The sequence below is a fragment of the Chaetomium tenue genome (assembly GCF_020726465.1).
Source record: "Chaetomium tenue strain MPI-SDFR-AT-0079 chromosome Unknown F5144scaffold_3, whole genome shotgun sequence".
NCBI classification, from domain to species: Eukaryota; Fungi; Ascomycota; class Sordariomycetes; order Sordariales; family Chaetomiaceae; genus Chaetomium; species Chaetomium tenue.
The window spans coordinates 565,065-585,449 of record NW_027117331.1 but is presented as its reverse complement, the minus strand read 5'-3'; the positions used below and the strand labels follow the sequence as shown (position 1 = coordinate 585,449).

General features: G+C 55.5%; 7 protein-coding genes across 7 annotated transcripts; 4 read left to right on the top strand and 3 right to left on the bottom strand.

The window, feature by feature from the left end:
* Positions 1–1,595: 1,595 nt before the first annotated feature.
* Positions 1,596–2,416, bottom strand: F5144DRAFT_487755 (SGNH hydrolase-type esterase domain-containing protein; the record flags this gene model as incomplete). Its single annotated transcript, XM_066785628.1, has 2 exons — positions 1,596–2,024; positions 2,102–2,416. 2 exons carry the CDS (start codon positions 2,414–2,416, stop codon positions 1,596–1,598), a joined length of 744 nt encoding a protein of 247 aa, XP_066644230.1.
* A 1,662-nt stretch (positions 2,417–4,078) lies between these two features.
* Positions 4,079–4,737, bottom strand: F5144DRAFT_565848 (uncharacterized protein). The gene is made up of 2 exons (XM_066788524.1): positions 4,594–4,737; positions 4,079–4,541 (listed from the first exon to the last, which is right to left on the bottom strand). The coding sequence occupies exons 1-2, from the start codon at positions 4,709–4,711 to the stop codon at positions 4,366–4,368; spliced, it is 294 nt and encodes a 97-aa protein (XP_066644229.1). The 5' UTR covers positions 4,712–4,737; the 3' UTR covers positions 4,079–4,365.
* A 2,112-nt stretch (positions 4,738–6,849) lies between these two features.
* On the top strand, positions 6,850–7,613 carry F5144DRAFT_628047 (uncharacterized protein; the record flags this gene model as incomplete). The annotated part of the gene is made up of 3 exons (XM_066792319.1): positions 6,850–7,041; positions 7,104–7,195; positions 7,286–7,613. The coding sequence occupies exons 1-3, from the start codon at positions 6,916–6,918 to the stop codon at positions 7,611–7,613; spliced, it is 546 nt and encodes a 181-aa protein (XP_066644228.1). The 5' UTR covers positions 6,850–6,915.
* Positions 7,614–7,891: 278 nt separating this feature from the next.
* F5144DRAFT_529203 (uncharacterized protein) lies at positions 7,892–9,350 on the bottom strand. Its single transcript, XM_066786897.1, has 2 exons — positions 8,849–9,350; positions 7,892–8,755 (listed from the first exon to the last, which is right to left on the bottom strand). Exons 1-2 carry the CDS (start codon positions 9,220–9,222, stop codon positions 8,341–8,343), a joined length of 789 nt encoding a protein of 262 aa, XP_066644227.1. The 5' UTR covers positions 9,223–9,350; the 3' UTR covers positions 7,892–8,340.
* Positions 9,351–10,147: 797 nt separating this feature from the next.
* Positions 10,148–13,564, top strand: F5144DRAFT_161070 (uncharacterized protein). The gene is made up of 4 exons (XM_066782541.1): positions 10,148–11,043; positions 11,150–11,374; positions 11,445–13,185; positions 13,313–13,564. The coding sequence occupies exons 1-4, from the start codon at positions 10,349–10,351 to the stop codon at positions 13,370–13,372; spliced, it is 2,721 nt and encodes a 906-aa protein (XP_066644226.1). The 5' UTR covers positions 10,148–10,348; the 3' UTR covers positions 13,373–13,564.
* Positions 13,565–15,865: 2,301 nt separating this feature from the next.
* On the top strand, positions 15,866–16,902 carry F5144DRAFT_161044 (uncharacterized protein). Its single transcript, XM_066782540.1, has 3 exons — positions 15,866–16,203; positions 16,275–16,453; positions 16,574–16,902. The coding sequence occupies exons 1-3, from the start codon at positions 16,169–16,171 to the stop codon at positions 16,762–16,764; spliced, it is 405 nt and encodes a 134-aa protein (XP_066644225.1). The 5' UTR covers positions 15,866–16,168; the 3' UTR covers positions 16,765–16,902.
* Positions 16,903–17,519: 617 nt separating this feature from the next.
* On the top strand, positions 17,520–19,571 carry F5144DRAFT_565835 (uncharacterized protein). Its single transcript, XM_066788523.1, has one exon. It carries the CDS (start codon positions 17,696–17,698, stop codon positions 19,391–19,393), a length of 1,698 nt encoding a protein of 565 aa, XP_066644224.1. The 5' UTR covers positions 17,520–17,695; the 3' UTR covers positions 19,394–19,571.
* Positions 19,572–20,385: the final 814 nt, after the last annotated feature.

The window sequence follows — 20,385 nt, the reverse complement described above, 5'->3', positions numbered from 1 at the left end:
AATACGCTGGTGTTGAAGATATGGCCAATTTGCTACTCGCGCAACGCGACGGCGGACGTGTCGGTAAGCACTGGGCCGAAAAGTTCGTCAAGCGACAACCAAAACTCAAGACGCGTTTCAATCGCGCATACGACTTTCAGAGAGCCCTCTGCGAAGATCCAGAGCTTATTGGTGCGTGGTTCAAGCTTGTGCACAACATGAGAGCGAAGTACGGCATCCACGACTGCGACTTCTACAACTTCGACGAGACCGGCTTCATGATGGGCGTTATCTGCGCGTCTATGGTAGTGACACGCGCTGATCGACGTGGAAGGGGCAAAGCAGTTCAGCCTGGCAATAGGGAATGGGCAACGGCGATTGAGTGCATCAATGGCGAAGGGTGGTGCCTCCCGCCGTTTCTGATCGTGCAAGGCATGTACCACTTCGCAAACTGGTACACAGAGAGCAACCTTCCGCTCGACTGGGCTATCAAACCAACTTCCAATGGGTGGACCGACAACGAGACCGGCCTAGAATGGATCAAACACTTCGATAAGCACACAAAGTCTCGTACGAAGGGTGTGTATCGGCTGATTGTGCTTGATGGGCATGAGAGTCACCTGTCGGCCGAATTCGAAGCCTTTTGCAAGCAGAACAACATTGTCACCATCAGCCTGCCGGCTCACTCATCCCATATAACCCAGCCACTCGATGTTGGGTGTTTTAGTGTCCTGAAAACGGCGTACGGTCGGCAAATCGAGCACTTCGTCAGAGCGCATATCAACCACATCACCAAGGTCGAGTTCTTCCTCGCCTTCAAAGCCGCCCACTTTTCCGCCATGACCGAGAGCAACAACAAAGGGGGTTTCAGAGGTGCAGGTCTAGTACCTTTTGACCCCGATTCAGTGATATCCAAGCTGGATGTCAAGTTACGGATGCCAACACCAACTGGTCCCCCCTCCGCCGCTGCCGATCCTTGGTCCTCCCAGACGCCACGGAACCCAACAGAGGCTGTCTCGCAATCCGAGTACATCAAAAGTCGGATTGCCCGTCACCAGGGAAGCTCGCCGACGCAAATTCTCACTGCTGTCGACCAGCTTGCGAAGGGGACGCAGGCGTTGGCGCACTCGGTTGCCCTAATGACGGGTGAGATACGTACCTTACAGAAGGCAAATGAGGCACTGAGCAAGCGGCGAAGGGCCAAAGAAACACGTGTGCGTCTTGGAGGATCACTTACTGTAGGAGATTCACGTGATCTATTAAGCCAGAGAGAGGTGCAGGAACAGGTAGAGCGTGAAACGCGGGAAAATCGTGGTCGGCGGGGTCGAACAGAGACGGCTCCACGGCGTTGTAGCAAGTGTGGAAAGCCTGGGCACAATGCGCGCACGTGTCAGGGAGATGTGGTAATGTCTGATGTATATAACTCTGTATAGTTTCGGTGTATTATAGGCGTTGTGGTGGTGTAATTAATGTTTCTTGTCGTGTGGTTGTGGAAAAGTGCGCCGCTTGGGGGTGTGCGCCGCTTGGGGGTGGACCACGTTAGCATGTAGTTCACAATGTGAGTTGTAGCTTATCCGGTATGCTTATGTACAGTTGGCCATTCTCTCCCTCTCCTATCAAGCGTAGACGCCCTGCGCAATCTTCTCGGACAGTGCAGCATCGGGAGTGATGTAGGTAGAAAGCGCCGGTTTCCAGCCGACTATGAGATCAGCAACCATGCGGCCAAAGACGTCGGTTCCGTGGGGGTTGAGGTGAGTCCGGTCGCCTTGGGCAAGGTTATATTTGTCGGCGTTGGACGAGCCAATGGCCTGAACGTACTTCTTGGAGGCGGCGTTGAGGTCGAGAAGCGTGACGCCGACAGCCGTTGCCGCCTTCTTAGCCGCATCGGACACGTTGGCCAGGCTATCGTCTAGCTGCCCGTTGGTGAAGGTGCGACGCGTAAGCGACGTCAGAATTACGGGTATTCCGCCGGCCGACTTGACCTGGTTGGCCATGTTTTGAAGGTTGGTCTGGAAGGCAGAAATGCTGACGCCCGAGGTAGATTTCTGGACCGAGGCAAGAAGTGCGAAGTTCAGCAAGGATTCAACGATGCGAATATTGGACAGAGACACGGGGTCCGTACCTGGTCATTGTGGCCGAACTGGATTGTTACATAGCAGTCGTACTTGTCCTTGTTGCTCTTGACTAAATCTAACACCTTTGCCCAGTCGCCCCCGGCGACAAATGAAGCCGTCGTAGCACCGCTGTGACCCTTGTTCTCGCCGATAGCACCGCTTTGCAAAATGGCCACGAAGCCGTCGCCCCAACCACCGTTGACGGCTGTCGTGGAATCACCCGCGAGAAAGAAGGCGGCAGACTTTGCTTGCCGGCTTACCGGGGTCGCCGCCACCGCAAGAAAGGCGGACACAAGACTAGTAGCGAGAAGTGAGAGCTTCATGGTGTCGTGGACAGTCTCGTGGTAATTAATAACTTCGATGTGGGTGTGAGAGTGATCGTAATTCGTTCCTTCGACCTCGATGCTACGGCACCATAATCCCCAGGCGGCAATGAAGCCTGCTTATAACCCCAGATGCTCCCAATGCTAGTCGGACTCGTTTACAATGTTACACTTCCACTGGCCCGGAACCTTCCCCTTGGCTGGAAAGAATGTTAATGTTTGCGCTCGCATGATTGGTTAGTAGCTTAATGCCATGTGATGGTGCGGATAGGGACGCTCCGCTTGTGACAAGGGGCACCGGGACAGACGGCGAGATCGCCGGCGTTTGCAAGACGGGTTAGGTGGAGAATCTAAGAGAATAAGATCCGGTTGAAACGCTCTGGATTATGTGACGGAAAAATACTGCAAGGCGTGGTGTAATAGGCGCAAATGATGTCGGGTTTACATGGGCCGAAGCCGATGCAATAGTCGCCCTTTCGGGTTTATTGAGTCCGGCGGGCGGAACGAATCGTATCGTACTAAAAGCCCCTGATATCTACGTACAACTGCCTCTCTCTATCTTCTGACTTAGTTATAAGCAGATCGACTTGGAGAGCTCGCGCTGTACGTAGGGTGGACCATTTTATAGGGAAGAATGCAAGAAGTCACCTTCGCCTTCAGCCAACAACGTTGTTTTCCAGATCGGTAGAGCTCAGCACATTCTAGCTGGAGGTTCCCAGCGTTTTTTTAATTCCTTTCTTTTATACTACATTTCCAGTGAAGCTCTGTTTTCCAGCTGCTCCCTGTATTACTTCCAACAGCTCTATCATTAATATTGAATCTCACTGCCACTGCTTGACCGCCGGAAAGTCGAGTGTGCCCCGTCGATGAAGCTTTCTCCGGAATACCTTTCGTATTGCAAATTTCTGACCGGGAGTTCCAAGATAGAAAACTTGAATATGAACTAGTAGCCAATACTACATAGCACCTACATAATTCCAAGAACCGAATACACACAACCCAACCCCTTCCATCTCAACTCTCCCGCACCACATCCCCCACTGTCGCGACCCTCTCCCCAGCACACGCTGCAACAACCCTCTCCACCTTTCCCCCCTCAAAAGTCACCTCATCATAAAACATTGCCAGATTATGCCCAGCCCCCACCGCCTTCGCCACCTCCACAATAAGGGCATACGGCTGGAACATGCGCGCCCGCGACTTGGCCATGACCAGCCACCGGAAGTTCAGCCCCCCATTCGGATCATCGTCCGCCACCGCCGCCGCCGGCGTAAACGGCTGAAACAGAAACGACACACGATTACCTGCCTCGGCGCGGCTCAACCCCGCTGGCGAGGTCGTCAAAGCCGATGGGTTGGTTGGTGCCGTGGCCGGCAGCGGTTTAGCAGAGCCATAGCTGGAAGGCGACTTGGAAGATGGATGATGGGGTTGCGCCGAGGTTGGCGGCGGGGTTCTCGAGTGTGTCGGCTTGTGCGGTGGGCGGGGGTTGGCGGAGAAGGCCGGTGCTGCAGGGGGCGGGTGCTTTGAGCCATGGTGCGGCTGGGCTGGTAGCTGATTCGTTTGTGTCGGTCGCTGCGCTGGAGAGCTTCGCCGCCCAGTACTTGAGGGATCGAGACTTGTTCGCCTCGAAGACGGCAAGGGCAAAGTCTTTGAACTGGACATGCTTGGTGATCTCGGTGCCGCGGAGGATGGCGTTGAAGTGGTCATCCGAAGATGCACAAGAGGGTCCCGTCGTACACCGCGTGATCCATCTTGATGACCAGATCCCACGTCTTGTCGGGATATGTGACCATGACATACCGGATGAACGGCTCCGGTGAGGTAAAGCGGTATGTGTATACCTCGTTGATCATCTCAGAGATCTCATCTCCTTCTTGGCCTTCTACCTTAAGCAGGGAGAGTTTCACCTCTCGCAGCACAACACCGACCCATGCTCCGGTGTCTGGTACTTACATGCATGACGTTCGGAGGGTGCCGTTGGCCTGAGCGAGAGCCTGTGTTGCTGCAATCCACTGGTTTTGATCGATAGAGGCCGACATGCGCCGGACAGTGTTGAGCACCCACATTTGTTCGTCCCGAGCACCTTGCTTCAAGAACTCGGTTTGACCTGGAGGGCATGGATAGACTAGACGATGTCAGCGTTTCCTTTTTCGGATGTCTTTATCAGAGGTACGTACCATAGTCCAGGTCCTGATCCCAGCTCAACCCACGGGCGACCAGCAGGCTCTTGACCAATTCTGGCGTTTCAAAGACGGGCTTCTCAAAGGGCACCAGTTCCACATCCAGTGTATACATGGTTGTTGCAAGGTCCTTGAGCGTACGGTGCCCCAGAATATCCGGAACACTCAGCGCGAAACCACGCCGGCGCGTCAGACTGGCTAAACTGATGGCGGAGATGGGGTCCCCGCCCAAAGAACGGAAGTTCGCCTCTCTGCCGATGGACGATTGTTCCGGAATGCCTAGGACCTCGGCTCACAAGGACTTAAGAAAAGCCTCCAGCTCGTTCTGGACGGGCACGGCCGTGTATTCCGCTCCGGCGGTACTGCTGAGGGCGTATGGATAGATGGCAGCGCCACTCATTTCCTCAACCATCTTCTTCAGAGCCTTCCTGTCGATCTTCCTCGACGACAGCTTCGGGAAGTCAGACATGGGTAGCACCGCGTGGGGTACCATGTATGGCGGGAGCGAGTGTGTTAGAACGACCTTAAGCGCCCGGATAGTTTCCTGGTGTTGCTCCGCAGGTTGGATGAACACAGCAGCATCAGGGGTAATGATGGCCCCTTCGTTAATGAAGGTGCAGAAGGCGGCAATTTGCGGCTACTTGTTGACCTCCACAAGCACAACCGCCGTATCCTTAACCAACCCAGACGCCCGCACCGCCGCCTCAATCCCATCGTGGGATCAAACGTCACAGAGGGCGTGGTGGGTTGTGACAAGGTAGCGTCCACCCACGAGCCCAATGCGGAACCGAGGCCCTGACAACGACAGGACGAGTGTCCTGTCATGTTCCAGATACTCCTCTGGAGATCCATTCCACTCTTGCCATGGTGCCTCAAAGTCCTGCCGAACTACTTGGATCAAAGATCGCCCTTGAGAAACGAAAGAGGCCTTGTAATGTCCCTCTCAGCGCGCACCCGTTGGAGACTGTTCTTGAAAACCCAACTCGACGTTCGGCTTTGTAACGAAGCGAGCTGCCACCGACAGCAAACCTGTTCCTCGACCTCGGTTATATCATCGGGCAAACCACTGCCACTCGGCTAGACATGTTAGGTAGGTAGGTAGGTAAGTCGGCAATGTACCGTAGCTATAAGATAAGATAGATGGGTACTTCCACAGTTTCAGCGGAAACTTCCCGCGCTGCAGGCAAAGTGGGGGAATAATTACACAGTAAATGTAACAACCTTGGAAGGCAGTCCTATTGTCGTTTCATGATGCTGTTACATTTACAGGCCCATCAGAGCCCCTGTACATGTACTTGACATCCCTCCGGTTATGGATAGGTGGTGTGGGGTTAAGCTGTGGGCCGAAACAAGCATCACAAGCTTTTCGTGGTGCCACTCGGGTAGTTAAATGTCAGCAAATGCGTTAGGTAGGGTAGGTAGGTAGGTACTTTCTTGCCAAGGAAGCTTGATTGCAGGTTCGCGTGGTGCGGCCCGTAATACGCTCCACCCCTAACCGCCCATATACCGAAAGGGCAATGTTTACCGGAATTCGGGATTAACAAGGCAACATCATCAAAGTCTCGGTTCTCTCCCCCCGCTGCCTGTTCAGTCTGGCCAAGGGAGGACCCATAAGAACTGCACCTCGCGGCCGAACAACATGACTCCGCAAACCACGAATCAAGAAATTAGTATCGTAGCTCCCAAGCCACCAACGTCACATAGACATCATCTTCATTCTGGATACGATACCCTCTCTACTTGTCACAAGTCTAATTCTCGAGACTACAACGTAACCCTGAGGATAGGTTGGATACTAAAAGCTTCCCTTCCTTCCTTCTTTCAATCTTTCTAAGGTAAAGCTTGGCTCGCCCCAACTGTTCTCCTAAACCTTCGAAAGCTATATAGATAATGTTCGTCGTTTGCACCGATCTAAACAGCTTTGTAGGGCCGAGCTTGTGAAAGACGATTGCTTCAAAACTGACAGAAGCCAGTGAACGGCTATATTGTGTATATAAAAAGGCCTAGACAAGTTGTTCTTCCGTATAATTGGCCATTCTGCAACGAAGATTCTGGATACCAAGTAGCAAATGTAATTAAAAGAACAGTATCGGTATGTGCAGTGGTTGTTGTTCGAAGCTGTTGGGTTGCTTGGGCATCAACCAGACGGCTTACACGAATAACGAAAGGCGGGGGAGGTGAAGGGCGGGTGGTTGACATATTTAAACCTTCTTCAGTTCCCATCCCCAGCTCGAGGAACAAGGCACATTTTACCCCCAAAGGCCGACATACGCTTCCAGTTGTGTAACACTACGGGTTACATCCCCAACGACCTCCATCATGGCCTCCTGGAACAGCCTAGAAATCACCAATGAGCACTTGCTCCCCTACCTCAATTCCGAGGACGCTCCGCCGGAAGTCAAGGCCGGCATGCAGGCATTCCCTGCAGAGCGTAACATCCTCAAGGTAAGGGCTTCGTCGATAGGCTATGTGCGTGTCGTCCGTTCCTAACCAAGACCCGACCCTAGATCCTCGGCCACTCTACCGCCAACTTCCCGACCTTCATGAAGCAACTGAAGTGCCAATGGAGCCCTGAGCGCAAGCTGCGCTCCTCGGAGTGGTAGACCGCTGTGCTACGCACCGCAGCGGTCCTAGATGCGCCGTACGAGTGGGAAGTCAACGAGCTTTTCGCACGCATCTTTGGCTTCAGCGACGAGCAGCTGGCTGCTCTGAAAGACCCTCACACCGCCCTTCCTGAGGCCCTATTCTCGCCTCGTCGGCGGCTTATAGCACAGGCCATCGAGGAGCTTAGCAGTTCCGAGAACCGCATCATCCCTGAGACGCTGGAACGGATGAAGGCGGTGTTCAGTACGGAGGAGATCGTTGAGCTTCTGTACATGCCTGGAATCTATGCATTTTTGGGTCGGCTTATGAGGACCGTGAAAATTGACTCGGATGGTCCGATTCCCGGGCTGGAGGACACGTTGAGGAAGCACAATGCGGAAGCTATCGAGAAGGAGAAGCAGTACAAGGATTAGCCTACGAGAATTAAACTCCCCACTGATTTGACCTTTCAGCCAAATAGAGTATGTTAGTTGGCCCACAATGAAGTGGATTGAAGTGTTTCCTTGCTCTACCTTTTCATTAAATGAGGGAGATGTGATCTCGGAACTGAGTTACCCACCATGATCTGGACGAAAACAAACGTCAAAGGAACAAGGTAATTCGCAACCAGAACCACAGATATGCAATTCTTAGAAGGACGAAAAGGATGAGGATGGAAACACTTATGGTAAGAATATTCAACTCAAGCAATCATCAATCATCGTTTTAAGCAGTCCGTCATTACAAGACAAGCCTTGTCATCACGTCCACTTACACCTCCCCAGCTCCCATAAAGTCCAATACATACTTCCGATGTCCAATCTTCTTCTCTGTGGCGGCCGCCAAAACCCGCTTAACCTCCTCCTAAAATCCCTCCACGGCCAGCCCATCCAACGGCACCGGAATTCTCTCCACCGCCGGCGCCCTCAACTCCCCCCGCGCAATCAAATCAGCCAACCAGCCCAACAAATCCTCCTACTCCATCAACTGAACCGACAGATCATAAAATTGGCAGGCTCTGGGGCTTTGGGATACACGAATAGAAAGCGTATGTACATACAATGCGAGTGGTGTCTGGAAATAAATGCTCTCAACATGCCGCTGCTGTGAATGCCTTGGGCGACCAATGTCTATACCTCCAAGAGCGTCGATCAAGTACAATCACCGACCGGCAGCAGACCCCTTCCACTCCTGCCACGCAATCCACGCCTGAAAGATGCTCACACAAAGACTCAACAGCCCCAACAACACTGTAGTAAAGATGCCCACCGCCGTCGCGAGCATAATATGTCGTGACTTACTCCTCCTCTCGAGCCATACATCCAGCTTCCCGCGCGGCTTCGGGTTCTCGACCTCGTCGTACAGGTCCATCAGGCGTGTGCCCCAAACGGGGAAGCACAGCGCCCTCTCCCTCTCGTGCTGGCTGAGCTCGAATAGGGCGGTCCCGAACCGCAGTGAGTCTGGGTCAAAGCCCTGCTTGCTGACTAGGGTCCGCAGCATTGCTTGCGACGTGCCGCCTGGTGGGAAGAGGAGCTGGAGCGTGTAGACGGTCTCGAGTGCCAATTCGCGTGGGAGGCTGGGGGAGGTTATCTCAGAGCTGCTTGACGATGGGAATTATTAGTTCAGTCTGGTCTTAGCCGGGTTACAGCTCCTCGAGTGGTGAACTTACGCTTCGTCGCCCCCTCTAGGTTTTGTGGCCAAGAGATGCTCCCTTAGAACACTATTCTGATGAAAGACTTGCACTACCCCCATCGTCGGATCCAGCCTCAGGTGGTCCCGCAAGTTATCAGTCCGCTCTATGCTAATCCTGGCAACCCTATTTAACGTATCGGCTGTTAAGCTGTTCTTGATGACCGTCGACTGGGGATCGCCGACTTGCAAACTGGGATGGATTCGAGGAGGAAAGATCTCCGCCATGGTGTCTTGCGAGCGCGCGGTAGAGACCCAAGCCGCTGGTGGAAGAGTACCTATACCTCCCTCGCTCCCATTGCGTATTCGGTCGAAGAGGAAGTCTTGATTATCCGCACCGTCGAAGTTTGTCATGGTCAAGACTCGGGCCGCCAAAATGAAGGTACGATCCTGGTCGCTCTCGGGTCTACCATCGTCTGTCCATCAACGTTCCCAAAGCGAGTAGTAAAATGTTCGCGCGTACAGCCGCATCGCCTGGTGAGCTGGATGATGTCGGTAAGATCCCGGTGGCCCCTGAGGGCCTGGTCCTCTTCGCCAAAGAAGTCAGGGATGTATGAACCGGCCACCTCCCGGTAAAAATCGAAAAAGGGGCCTAGTCGTTCCCTTCTTTACCCTCAGGGGCAACCGTCAGCGCCTAGACATTGTCGGGATGGAGAGCCTCTTCCTCTTAAGTTTTCTTGGCAATTCTCGTACAATTTCCAGTCCCATATTACCCATAAAAGTTCTATGTCTACTCAGATGGGCCCAGAACTGATAGCTATGAGGACAGAAACCGCACCCTCTGAACAACAACGAAGGCTAAAAGCTGTCGTTATTATATGTCGGGAGGGCGGAAACTTGTTTCTGGATTTGAGGGGTTCACTTTCTTTTTAGGGGCAAGTTGCTGACTTACCTACCTAGGTAAGGTAGCTTAGCAGAACCTGGGTCATGTGTCCGAAACGGTAGGCCTCGTCCTACGTAAGGTAAGGTACCTACCTAGGTTCTAATTATACTATTTCCTATCTCCGTTTCCCAGCCTTCTCGTGGTGTGATTCCAACATCGCCTTCTGACCATGGGTTCTGCCAACGCGTTTGCGGCCCTCGTCCGTAAGTGGCAACGCGTGAAGACCGGCTTGGGGCTGTGTTGAGCAGGGGGTCGTACCTACATATGTATGTACCTTAAGGTACCTAAAAGAAGTGGTGTGCCACGCCCGCGCGAGCGCCAAGACGGCCCTGGCCAGGCGTTTGCCGCACACAGCGCAGCCCCAGGTTTCAGTTTTCAGAGCTGAACTTCCGGCGGCTACTGCGCGGCTACCGAGCCCTGTGATGGGCGCTCGATATGAGGGCTCCTCGACGAACCAAGACCGCAAGTCTCAACTCTCTTGCAGTCTGCATTTCCTCCGTACACAACAGTGACAACACACCGACATCCCTATCACATTGACCCCAACCAGCCGGTGAAACTCAACAAGCCGGAGAGCCCACACAGCAAACCGCCGCAATGGGCATTCGATCCTGGTTCAAGTCGGAGCCTCGGACTCCCAGCACTGGAGATGCCCAGGACAATGAGGGCGAAACTGGAGCCCAATCCAACCCGTCGTCGTCGACTCCCATATCTTTCCCCGATGGCGTGAAGATGTGGCACCCCAACCCCAATGCCAAGGTCGACATCTGCTTCGTTCACGGTCTGACCGGGAACCGAGACAGCACCTGGACCTACCCCGGGCACGCCGAGCCGTGGCCCAAAACTCTTCTGCCGAAAGACCTCCCGGATGCCCGCCTTCTGACCTTTGGCTACGACGCTTACGTCGTCAACAACTCGGTCGCGTCGAACAACCGCCTAAACGACCACGCGAGCAACTTTATGAACGACTTGTGCCGTGGCCGGGCCAGCGCGGGCGCACAAGGCCGGCCCATCATCCTCGTCGCCCACAGTCTGGGCGGTCTTGTGTGCAAGAAGGCCATCCTGCGATCGCGCGACAACCCGGACCGGCGGCTCCGCGACTTGTTCGACAGCGTCCGGGGCATCATCTTCATGGGGACGCCCCACAAGGGCTCATGGATGGCGGACTGGGCTAAAGTCCCCGCTGGGGCTCTTGGAGTCGTCAAGTCGGTCAACAAGTCGCTGCTGCAGATCCTGCAGACAGAGAACCAGCTTCTTGAAGACGTTCAGATCACCTTCTGGGAGATGATGAGGTATGCCAAATCCGGGTCGTCCACCCCCCCTTCCCCCACCCTGCTTGGGAGCAAAATAGCTCCCGAATCCCCAAGGGGGATAAAGATGACTGACATCGTTGTACAGGCAGCAGCGGGAGGGCGGGAGAGAACTAGAGGTGGTCTGCTTCTTTGAGGAACTTGGCCTGCCTGTCGTGGGACCCGTCGTCTCCAAGACCTCTGCTACGCTCGAGGGCTGGCAGTCACTCAGCATCCACGCCAACCATGCTAACATGGTCAAGTTTCCCTCAGAGGAGCACAACGGATATATCGGAGTGAAGGATATTCTGTGGGATTGGCAAAACAACGTCAGGTATTGACATGCTCCTGATGGATCCTTCCCATGTCTTGATGGAGTAGTGGCTCTGACTGTTTCACGATAGCCATAGAATCAGCGAGGATGACAATCTGTTTCTCCAAATCTTCTCTCCTGCCTCTTGCCGAAGCAACCCCTATTACTATAAACAAACTGTGGTAGACAACAGAGGGGGACTTCTCAAAGAATGCTACTCCTGGGTCCTTCGCCACGAGAGGCTGCGACGCTGGCGCAACGACGACCAGAGCCGGCTTTTGTGGATTCACGGGGATCCCGGAAAGGGCAAAACCATGTTGCTCTGTGGCGTCATCGACCACTTGAGTTCGCAAGGCAGCGGGTCGGCAGCCGTCTCCTATTTCTTTTGCACCGAAGCCGACGAGCAGCTCAACAACGCCACAGCGGTGGCCCGCGGCATCATATTCACGCTCCTGGAGAGCAACCCTCAACTGATCCCATCTTTGCGGGCTAAGTACCAGACCAAGGCGATCACCCTCTTCAAGTCGGTCGATGCCTGGGTGATACTTTCAGAGGTCTTGACGGACATCTTGCAACACCCTCGCCTGGCAGAAGCGTTCATCGTCATCGATGCGCTCGACGAATGTCGGGTCGGCCGTCAAGAGTTACTCAAATTCCTCGTCGAGAAGGCGTCCACCCTGCCGTCTGGCATCAAGTTTGTCGTCTCTAGCCGAAACTGGCCCGCGATTGAAGAGCAACTCAATACGGCGCCGCACGCAGTAGGCCTCTCCCTCGAGGAGAATGCGGCGGAAATCTCGTCTGGCATTGCCACATACATCGATCTCCAGGTTCAGAATCTAGCAGAACTCAAGCAATACGATGACGGCACAAAGGCAGCCATCAAGGGCCACCTTTCCCGCCACGCCGACGGCACCTTTCTCTGGGTTGCGATGGTGTGTAGGGTTTTGAAACAGACCCCTAACGTCGAGGCACTCCACAAGCTGGACCAGCTGCCGTCCGAACTAGACGGCATGTACAAGACCATGCTCCAGCAGGTGTTTGACTCGGATAGCAAGGACCTCTGCGTGTCGGTCCTTGCCCTTATGGCGACCGTCTATACCCCCGTGGCCATCGCCGAGCTGCCCTTCCTAGTCCACTCCGAGCTGCTCGCGGACAAGCCGAGGAAGAATGTAGAAGAGCTGGTCAAGCTCTGTGGATCCTTTCTGGTGGTCCGGGAGGAGGATGGCATGGTCGCGTTCATCCACCAGTCGGCCAAAGATTTTCTACTATCCTCCTACGCGCATCCGCAACTATTTCCCTCCGGGATTAAAGAGGTCCATTATTCCATTTTCTCGGCGGCCTTGCGTCTGATGAGTCCACGGCTGCGTGGCAATATGCACGAGATTTCTCAGCCAGGCATGCTAGTGGGCGAAGTGACGCGGCCAGAAAACGATCCCCTAGCATGCATGAGTTACGCATGCATGTATTGGATGAGCCACGCCTGCGACGCGATCGATGCCGGCCAGGCCCTTCTCGCGCCTGACACCGTGCTCGCATTCGTCGACGAGGTTTTACGATTCCTGGACCAGCACTTTCTTCATTGGCTCGAGAGCCTGAGCCTCCTCGGGGGGGTTCGCCGCGGGGTGTTGTCGGTCAGGCGACTCCTAGCTGCTGTCCAGACGGGGGAGGCCGACCAGGAAGACGAGGGCGGGTTCTTTCAAGCAATCCTGGGGGTTTTTTGCGCCAAGGAAGACCACGACGGCAACTCGAAGGCAAAACTGGTCAGGTTCCTCACAGATGCCCGCAGCTTTGTGACCAAGAACGCCTCAGTCATAGAGAAGGCGCCTCTTCAAGTCTACGGAGGCCCTCTGGTCTTCTGCCCGGCGAACAGCGAAGTCAGAAAGCGGTTCTGGAGCCAACGTCTTTCGATGGTCCAGAGGGTCCAGGGCGTTGCCGACGAGGACAGCGAGAGCCTTCAAGTTTTGGAGGGCCACACGGACGAGATCATCGCAGCAAAGTTCTCGTATGATGGCTCGATGATCGTGTCGGTTTCTTATGACAAGACTGTCCGGACCTGGGACGTTCGGACTGGGGCCTGCCGAAGGGCGTTTGGGATACCAGGCATCGTCCGTCACAACAGCCTGGCAACACTGTCCTCTTGGGGCGATGCCCTTGCCTTGGCTTCCGATAAAGGGGTACTTGAGGTCTGGGATGTCACGACTGGTACTTGCGGAGACATTCTGTCCTATGATGAGGGGCCCTGCGGTGAGGTGGCCATCTTTGCGAATGCCGAATCCCGGGCCATCGTCGCGGTACAGAGCAAAGCTCTACGCGTCTGGACTCGCCCTGCCGGTGCATCCTCCTTCGAGCTTGTTTGCTATCTCCCATCAAAGCACCGTTTAAGCAGGCCTACATTTTCGCCAGATGGCGAACGGTTTGCCATCTTTTCCCCTCGCGGGAAACGGTCGCACCATTCTATATTTGTCTTCAACACTGCTTCTGGGCATCAAATGGAACGCTGGCAATGCGAACTGGATCAGGCAGACTTTCACATCTTCTTCCATTCAGCTGGGACGGTCGGGGCGATGCCTGGTTACCACTCTTATGTTAAGCCGAAGGACTATGTTGTGTTTTTGGAAGAGTTTTCCTTGGCCTCAAACCTCGTGGCCTTCTCACCCGAGACGGACAAGGTGGCGACGGTCCCGCTGCAGCATCCTGGGGATATTCGATTCTGGGCCCCGAAGAGTGTGTTGGCGGAGCGCGACTATTGGGGTTGCATCCTTGGCTCAGCCGACCGCAAAATCACGTCGACCTCATTCTCAAGGGACGGAAGGTATCTCGCGTCATCCTCCAGTGATAAGTCGATACGGATCTGGGACGCTTCAAGCGCCCAGCGGCGGAGATTTGACAACAAGGGGCGGAGATATAACAAGGGGGTTCCCGTCCAGGGGCTCGCCGTCTCGGGCAACGGAAAGACATTTGCAGCCATCCACCCAAACATGGTGACCGTATCCCAGAACGATTCCGATGAGGGAAGCTCGGAATACTTCCGCCCCCCAAATTGCCTGTGGCATGTCGCGATGTCTACGGACGGCAGCGTGGTCGCCGTGGCTGACGGCGACAATATGGTTGCCATACGGGACGTGATCACCAGGAATTCGTTCAAGGTCAAGATACCGACTGAGTCCGCCGCCAGACCCATGGGGCTGAGGTTGTTGACCCACAACGGGACTGTTCAGGTTGCCAGAGCGGTGTGGCGGCCCGGCGGGGGGGGCTGCTGGTGGGAACTCTGGAACGTGGCCAAGCCAGGCATGTGGGAACGTGATGGGCATGCCCAGCTTGTTGAAGAGATTAAAGGGGAAAAAGGGCCATATTTGAGCGATTACTTGCCACATGAGGAAACTGCATTACCCGTTGCCTGCCGAGGCCGGGCTGGCCCGGATGCGAGTCCCCCTCCACGGATCCTCACACAAGACGGTCGGGTGCGCGCGGTAGACTGGGGCACCATGATTCCAGACCAGCATGACCTTCACCTACAATGGCAGGAAGGTCTCTTCGTCAGGGGAGAGTGGATTACGCAGCACGGGCGCAACATCTTATGGCTGCCTCCAGACTATCGAGCCATCTGCTCTGCCCTCCACGACAACATGCTGTTCCTGGGACATAGTTCGGGCCAAGTAACGAGATTGTCGTTCGTTCCAGGCCCGTCTTGCGGCTCTTGCCAGGGCCCCGGCACTGACACGCAGAGGCAGGACCAAAGGCCTTGAAGAAGACTGCTGTGGGGCATGTTATTGCAGAGGCTTGTAACAAGCCCACCTAGAGATTTCAAACCATGTGGTGGCGACGGATGTGACGGGGGATGCGTATGTGGTGCCGTTGTGGCGGAGTTTTGAGGAGATGAGGGGCAGGTTGGGGGTGGAGGCGGTGGGGTTGCCAGGGACGGCGGATTTGTTGGATGCGGCGTTGAGGGCGGAGGCGGAGACGGGGGTGGGTGTTGGGGTTGGAGATGGGGCTGGGGATGGTGTTGAGGATGGTGGTGTTGGGGTTGAGGGTGGTGGTTATGATGGTGTTGGGGTTGGGTCGAGGGGGGGGTGATGATGGGGGATTGTGGGCCGAGTGAGAGGCGGGCTTCGGAAGTTTTTTTGTTGTGTGATGGGTGGAAACTGGGGGATTTGAAGAGGTCGAGTCTGTATCACGATGTGGACTCGGGGTATGGGTCGATTGGGTCGACTTTGGGTGAGGGTACCCCTTTTTACGAGACGGATGAGGATGGGTTGCGGTACTTTGGACGTGCTGAGGAGGTAGATCGGTCGTTTTTCAAACGTATCTTCGTAACTCGCCAATATCAACACATATACTTGCCCTGCTTTGCTTACTACAGGTCTGGGTGCTGGTACATCTACAGTTGGTATCCATCCCATTGTGTGAACACAACTTGTCGGCCATCTCGGGCTTGGATTGGGTGAACGTCAGAGGAGAACAGCCACCCAAAAGGCCCAACCAGGGCCATGAGCGGCGCAACTGTGTAATGCTGTACGAATGACGACCGTCGCTGCTGAACCAGGCCTATCACATAGAAACCGTAAGTGCGGCCATCTCCTAGCGGCCAAAACTCTGCCAGGGTGGAAAACACCGGGGTGATGTGGCTCACGATGTTCCCTTACGTCGGGCCGGTCTACCGACCACGACGCTAGGCGCAGAACTTGGCGATGAACTGGTTGTCCCGCGGTTGCATTGCTTGCAAGCTGGCCACTTCCGCCAGCTTGCTCACCCACAACCGCAGACAACACAAACAAGATACCTAACCAGCATAGTTACCTCTATCCCTTTTACAAAATGCGTCTTCACCAAGCCGCCGTCGTGATCTCAAGGTAGATCACCGCCCCCCCAACGTAAATGAACCTTGCCCTCGGCCATCGCTTAACGACTTGTTGAATCCCAGTGCCGCCGCTTCGGTCTCAGCCGCAGCTTGTAACCCCGCCTCCTCCCCAACCCCAACCACCACCACCACAGACACCATCACCGGCTACCCGGACTCATGCACCTACCGCCCGACGCAGACCTTCTACTCCTCCAGCGGCTGCGCTCACACCTGCGCGACGGGCTTTTGTGTCATTGACGGTACGGCACCCATGGACCTCCCCCCCCTACCACCTCACCATCCCGCCCCAGCCCAAAAACACCCATTGCAACAGAAAAGGAGAAAGAAGCAAGACTCAAAACTGACATCCCCCATCCCAGCACCCGCCACAATCTCGTGCGGCTGCCAGCGCGTGTTCATCGAGACACAGACCGTGACGGTGTGCCCGACGCAGACGCCTTGCCAGCAGTGCTACACGGGGTGGGGCACGTTCCTGTACACCGAGCCGTGTGGTAGCGCGACGGCGACGGCATCTGCGTCTGCCACGGCGGCGGTGGGGGGCTTGATTTGAGGTTTGGGAGCAAAGGGTGATTGTGAGGAAAGCAAAGGGAGGGGGGGGAGGTGAGGTTATGATTGGGAATTGTAGCCTGTAGGTAGGGGCTGTGTGTCCGGCATTGGTTTCCAAGCCACTTAGGAGTTTGAGGAATCAATGTCGGACTTGCGGTTCGGTGAAGGGTCGTTGCCGTTAAGTTGCTCGGAGACTTTGGTCTGTTCGTCACCAGCACGATAATCAGATGTGAGCGAGGTTACCTAATCTTCGTTGTTGTGACTAAGAACTCTAGCAAGAATGGCAAACATTGAACAGATATTTTGCAGCCGTTTTATATTTTTCGAGCTTTGTCTGACGGTCATATTTCGGCGAAGATGTAAAAAGACCGACCTGCCTCGCACCAGATTCTTCAATTGCAGTCGGACGCGTCGTTCCCAAGGCAAGAAGAACCGGACGGAATCAAAGTTCGTGGCAGGCCGCAAAAAAGGCAGGAACCTTCAGCGGCTGGACAGAACGACCCGCACTCACCCAGGCACCAAACCACCGGAGCAAAAAAAAGCCAAAGTTGAAGTGTAGCTGCTCAGTTTATCGGAACGAAATGAAGGATACCAAAAGCCTCAAGAAGCTTTTATGATCTATTTTCTCTTTTTTTTCTCCTTTTCTCTTTTTGTTGGCGGTCTGTTTGGCCTGATGGTTCCAGGGTTAGGGTGTCGGGTTCTGCCGAATGCCCCGCATTTTTTTGCATGGTGGGGTCGACGCGATGGCGTTGCTTTTCTTCTGAATGCAACACCAAATCGGGGGATTCCCATTCACCGTTATACATGAAATACTCCGTGGTTTCCCGTGAGCCCCTGGTTTCCTGCCCACCCGACTACATAAAATCCCCTCCTGACTGGGCAGGATTGGCAAGCTATCAGCGGCACTCCAGGCGCGGCTCTCCGGGTTGTCACAGATGGCGACGACCGCCGTGAACCCCGCGACCGGCCTCGACCGGAATGGCGACACAGTCATGGCGGACGCCCGGTCATCGGTTCCTGTTTTCGACACCATACCACCTGAGATAATTTCTCTGATACTGGACTTCCTGGTCCCTCAGCCGCCAGAGATCGGCGAGACACGCCCTGTCGCCTACCACCAACTGATGGTCGACGAACCCTGGTTCGACTTCACGCGATGCCGCCGCGGCCTCCACAGCGTCTGCCGCGTCAACCGTCGCTTGTCGGAGATGGCACGCCCGTTACTATACAGGAACGTAGCGCTCTGGGACGAGACAGCAATGCTTTTCTTTTTCCGCACCCTCTGTAGCAAGCCGCACTACGGCCTGTCCACGCGCTACGTGTCTTGCCACATCACTTTGACATGCATCAATGTCGTCCGCGAAGTCCGCGAGCTCCTTCCCAAGTGCCTCCCGACCTTCACGCCAGCGCAGGGGGACGGCGTCCTTGTCACGGCCACTCGACACTTTCTCCAAATGCTAAGCAGCTTTCTCCCGCAGATGGTTGCCAGCGAAGGCGACTTCGACCATGTGCCCCAAGCGCTGTTCTGCTTTATCCTGATGTTCCTCTCCAAGGTAGAGACGGTCCTCTTGCAAATACCCATCAGCGACGATCAGCCGGAATACGCGGTGCTCTGCGGCCAGATCGAGGGCATCAAGGATCTCTTCCGAGACGAGCCCGATGCGGCGCCCTTGCAAACGATCCGCACCCTCCTTCTACAAGGCGATCCGGAGCTCTTGTCCCAGATCGAGGAAGACGAGTGCGAATGCGACGGGCCAGACGTCTGGGGCGCCCAGCCGCGGAAGTACTCCCCGCTCTTCTCCAGCTTCCCCAACCTCACCACGCTCGAAGTCAGCAGCGACGACGGCGTCTGGACCACGGCGCTCGACGAGTTCGACGACTTCCTCCCGACCGACGCCACCGCGCCGCCCTTCATGCCCAATATCCGCCACATCTACCTCCACAATAGTGTTGCCTACCCCGGCGACCTCCACCACCTGCTCCTCAACGCACCCCGCCTCGAAACACTATACATGGCCCCGCGCGGCGACGACTCTCTCAAGGAGATGCTCGACGACGGCATCAACGCTGGCGAACACCCCGAGTCCCTCGACATCGCGCTCGCCAACCACGCCAAACACCTACGCAACCTCGACGTCAGCTGGGAGGACATATCCGGGTTCGAGAGCCTAGTCGGGCCCGACGGGCGGCTGACGTCCCTCGCCCAAATGGACTCCCTACACACCATCTGCGTGCAGATGGGCCTGCTGTACGGGACCCCCGCGGCGGTGCTCGAGACGCCCCTCGTCGACCTCCTGCCGCCCAACCTGGTGGAGCTGGCGCTCGAGGACTGGTGGTGGTCCAACGTGGACCTGCTCGACGCGCTGCCGGACTGGGGGCCGCGCGACCGCGTGCGCCACTACCAGTCCCAGAACCACTACCGCGCCGCCGCCCTGCGCACCCTCACCCACTTTGCCCGCGACGTGCGCACCCGCCTGCCGCGGCTCCAGCGCGTGGCGTTGCTGGTCAGGATACCGTGGACCTGGATCCTCGAGGGCGAGGGCGCCATCCCGCTGGAGTTCCACTTTGAGGTGGTCAAGAAGGTGTTTTTGGACCAGGGGGTCGAGTTCTCGGTCAAGTCGGATGAGGTTTGAAAGAGAGTGGAGTGGTATGGTGGGTGTGGTGGGGGAGGGGGACGCGTCATGGGAGTCGTTTACGAGTTTACGTTTACGAATGTCATAACTAGCGAGAGATACGGATGGCCTGGCACGATTGGGATAGTATATAGCGTGTTTTTAGACTCGAGAAGTGCAAACTCAACGCTGCATGAACCGGTTCCCACGACGCGCTGCCTCGGTGATTGCATGAAGGTTGCAGTAAGGCTGAAGCAGTGCGTGGACCGGGCGCCCACTTCCCGGAGACGAACCCGGTTTTGCTGCGAACCGAGCCCGGTTCCGGTGTTCAACGCCGGGGTCTCGGCCGGCATTCGATGGATGCCTGATGAAACCCGCATCGGAAGATCCCTATTACAGACATACGCGGGAAACAATCTTTGTCACAACCCACTCCATGTGATCAGATTGAATCCTTTAGCCCCTGGGGTTGCAACTGGTGACCCCCAAAAATCCGAGGTTCAAGAATGCACGAAACTCCTCCCACGGGATATCAAGGTATCAGGGTGTCGTGGGCCGACCCCTTTCGGACAAAACCCATCTGCGGATGATGCCAACATTGCTCAATACCAAGCGTCTTGTCCTGTACGCTAATTACCTAACAATTTTGAACTGGATATTGGTCTAGACTCTGCGCCGAGCAAACAAGATGTCCGCTTGTTTAACTCCGGCCCGCGATTCTGAGTCTATTGTCTGGCGGATAAGACTCCCCGAAACAGCAGGAGGTCACGTTTCCAGGTTCCTATCTTGCTTCTTACCTAAGCCTGGGGGAGAGCGCTTGATCTTTCTTCCGTATTATGTGGGACCATCCAAATTGGCGGATGCTGTTTGATGGCGTCTCCGTGACCGATGAAGCATAGCGTGGCGCGAACTCCCGAAATGGGGAAGTCTGGAGAGAAAAGAACTTTGCGGTCCTCAACACGGGAATCGTGTCAACATTCCCACGGAATGCCGCCGAACGCGTCTGGCAGAAA

Coding starts and splice junctions, on each gene's coding strand:
- F5144DRAFT_565848 (XM_066788524.1), bottom strand. CDS start 4,711: ATGTATACACTGGATGTGGAACTGGTGCCCTTTGAGAAGCCCGTCTTT. Junction 4,542..4,593: donor GGATCAGGACCTGGACTATG/GTACGTACCTCT, acceptor GACATCGTCTAG/TCTATCCATGCCCTCCAGGT.
- F5144DRAFT_529203 (XM_066786897.1), bottom strand. CDS start 9,222: ATGACAAACTTCGACGGTGCGGATAATCAAGACTTCCTCTTCGACCGA. Junction 8,756..8,848: donor CCTAGAGGGGGCGACGAAGC/GTAAGTTCACCA, acceptor AACCTCCCCCAG/CCTCCCACGCGAATTGGCAC.
- F5144DRAFT_161070 (XM_066782541.1), top strand. CDS start 10,349: ATGGGCATTCGATCCTGGTTCAAGTCGGAGCCTCGGACTCCCAGCACT. Junction 11,044..11,149: donor ACCTTCTGGGAGATGATGAG/GTATGCCAAATC, acceptor ATCGTTGTACAG/GCAGCAGCGGGAGGGCGGGA. Junction 11,375..11,444: donor GATTGGCAAAACAACGTCAG/GTATTGACATGC, acceptor GTTTCACGATAG/CCATAGAATCAGCGAGGATG.
- F5144DRAFT_161044 (XM_066782540.1), top strand. CDS start 16,169: ATGCGTCTTCACCAAGCCGCCGTCGTGATCTCAAG. Junction 16,204..16,274: donor GCCGCCGTCGTGATCTCAAG/GTAGATCACCGC, acceptor GTTGAATCCCAG/TGCCGCCGCTTCGGTCTCAG. Junction 16,454..16,573: donor GGGCTTTTGTGTCATTGACG/GTACGGCACCCA, acceptor CCCCCATCCCAG/CACCCGCCACAATCTCGTGC.
- F5144DRAFT_565835 (XM_066788523.1), top strand. CDS start 17,696: ATGGCGACGACCGCCGTGAACCCCGCGACCGGCCTCGACCGGAATGGC.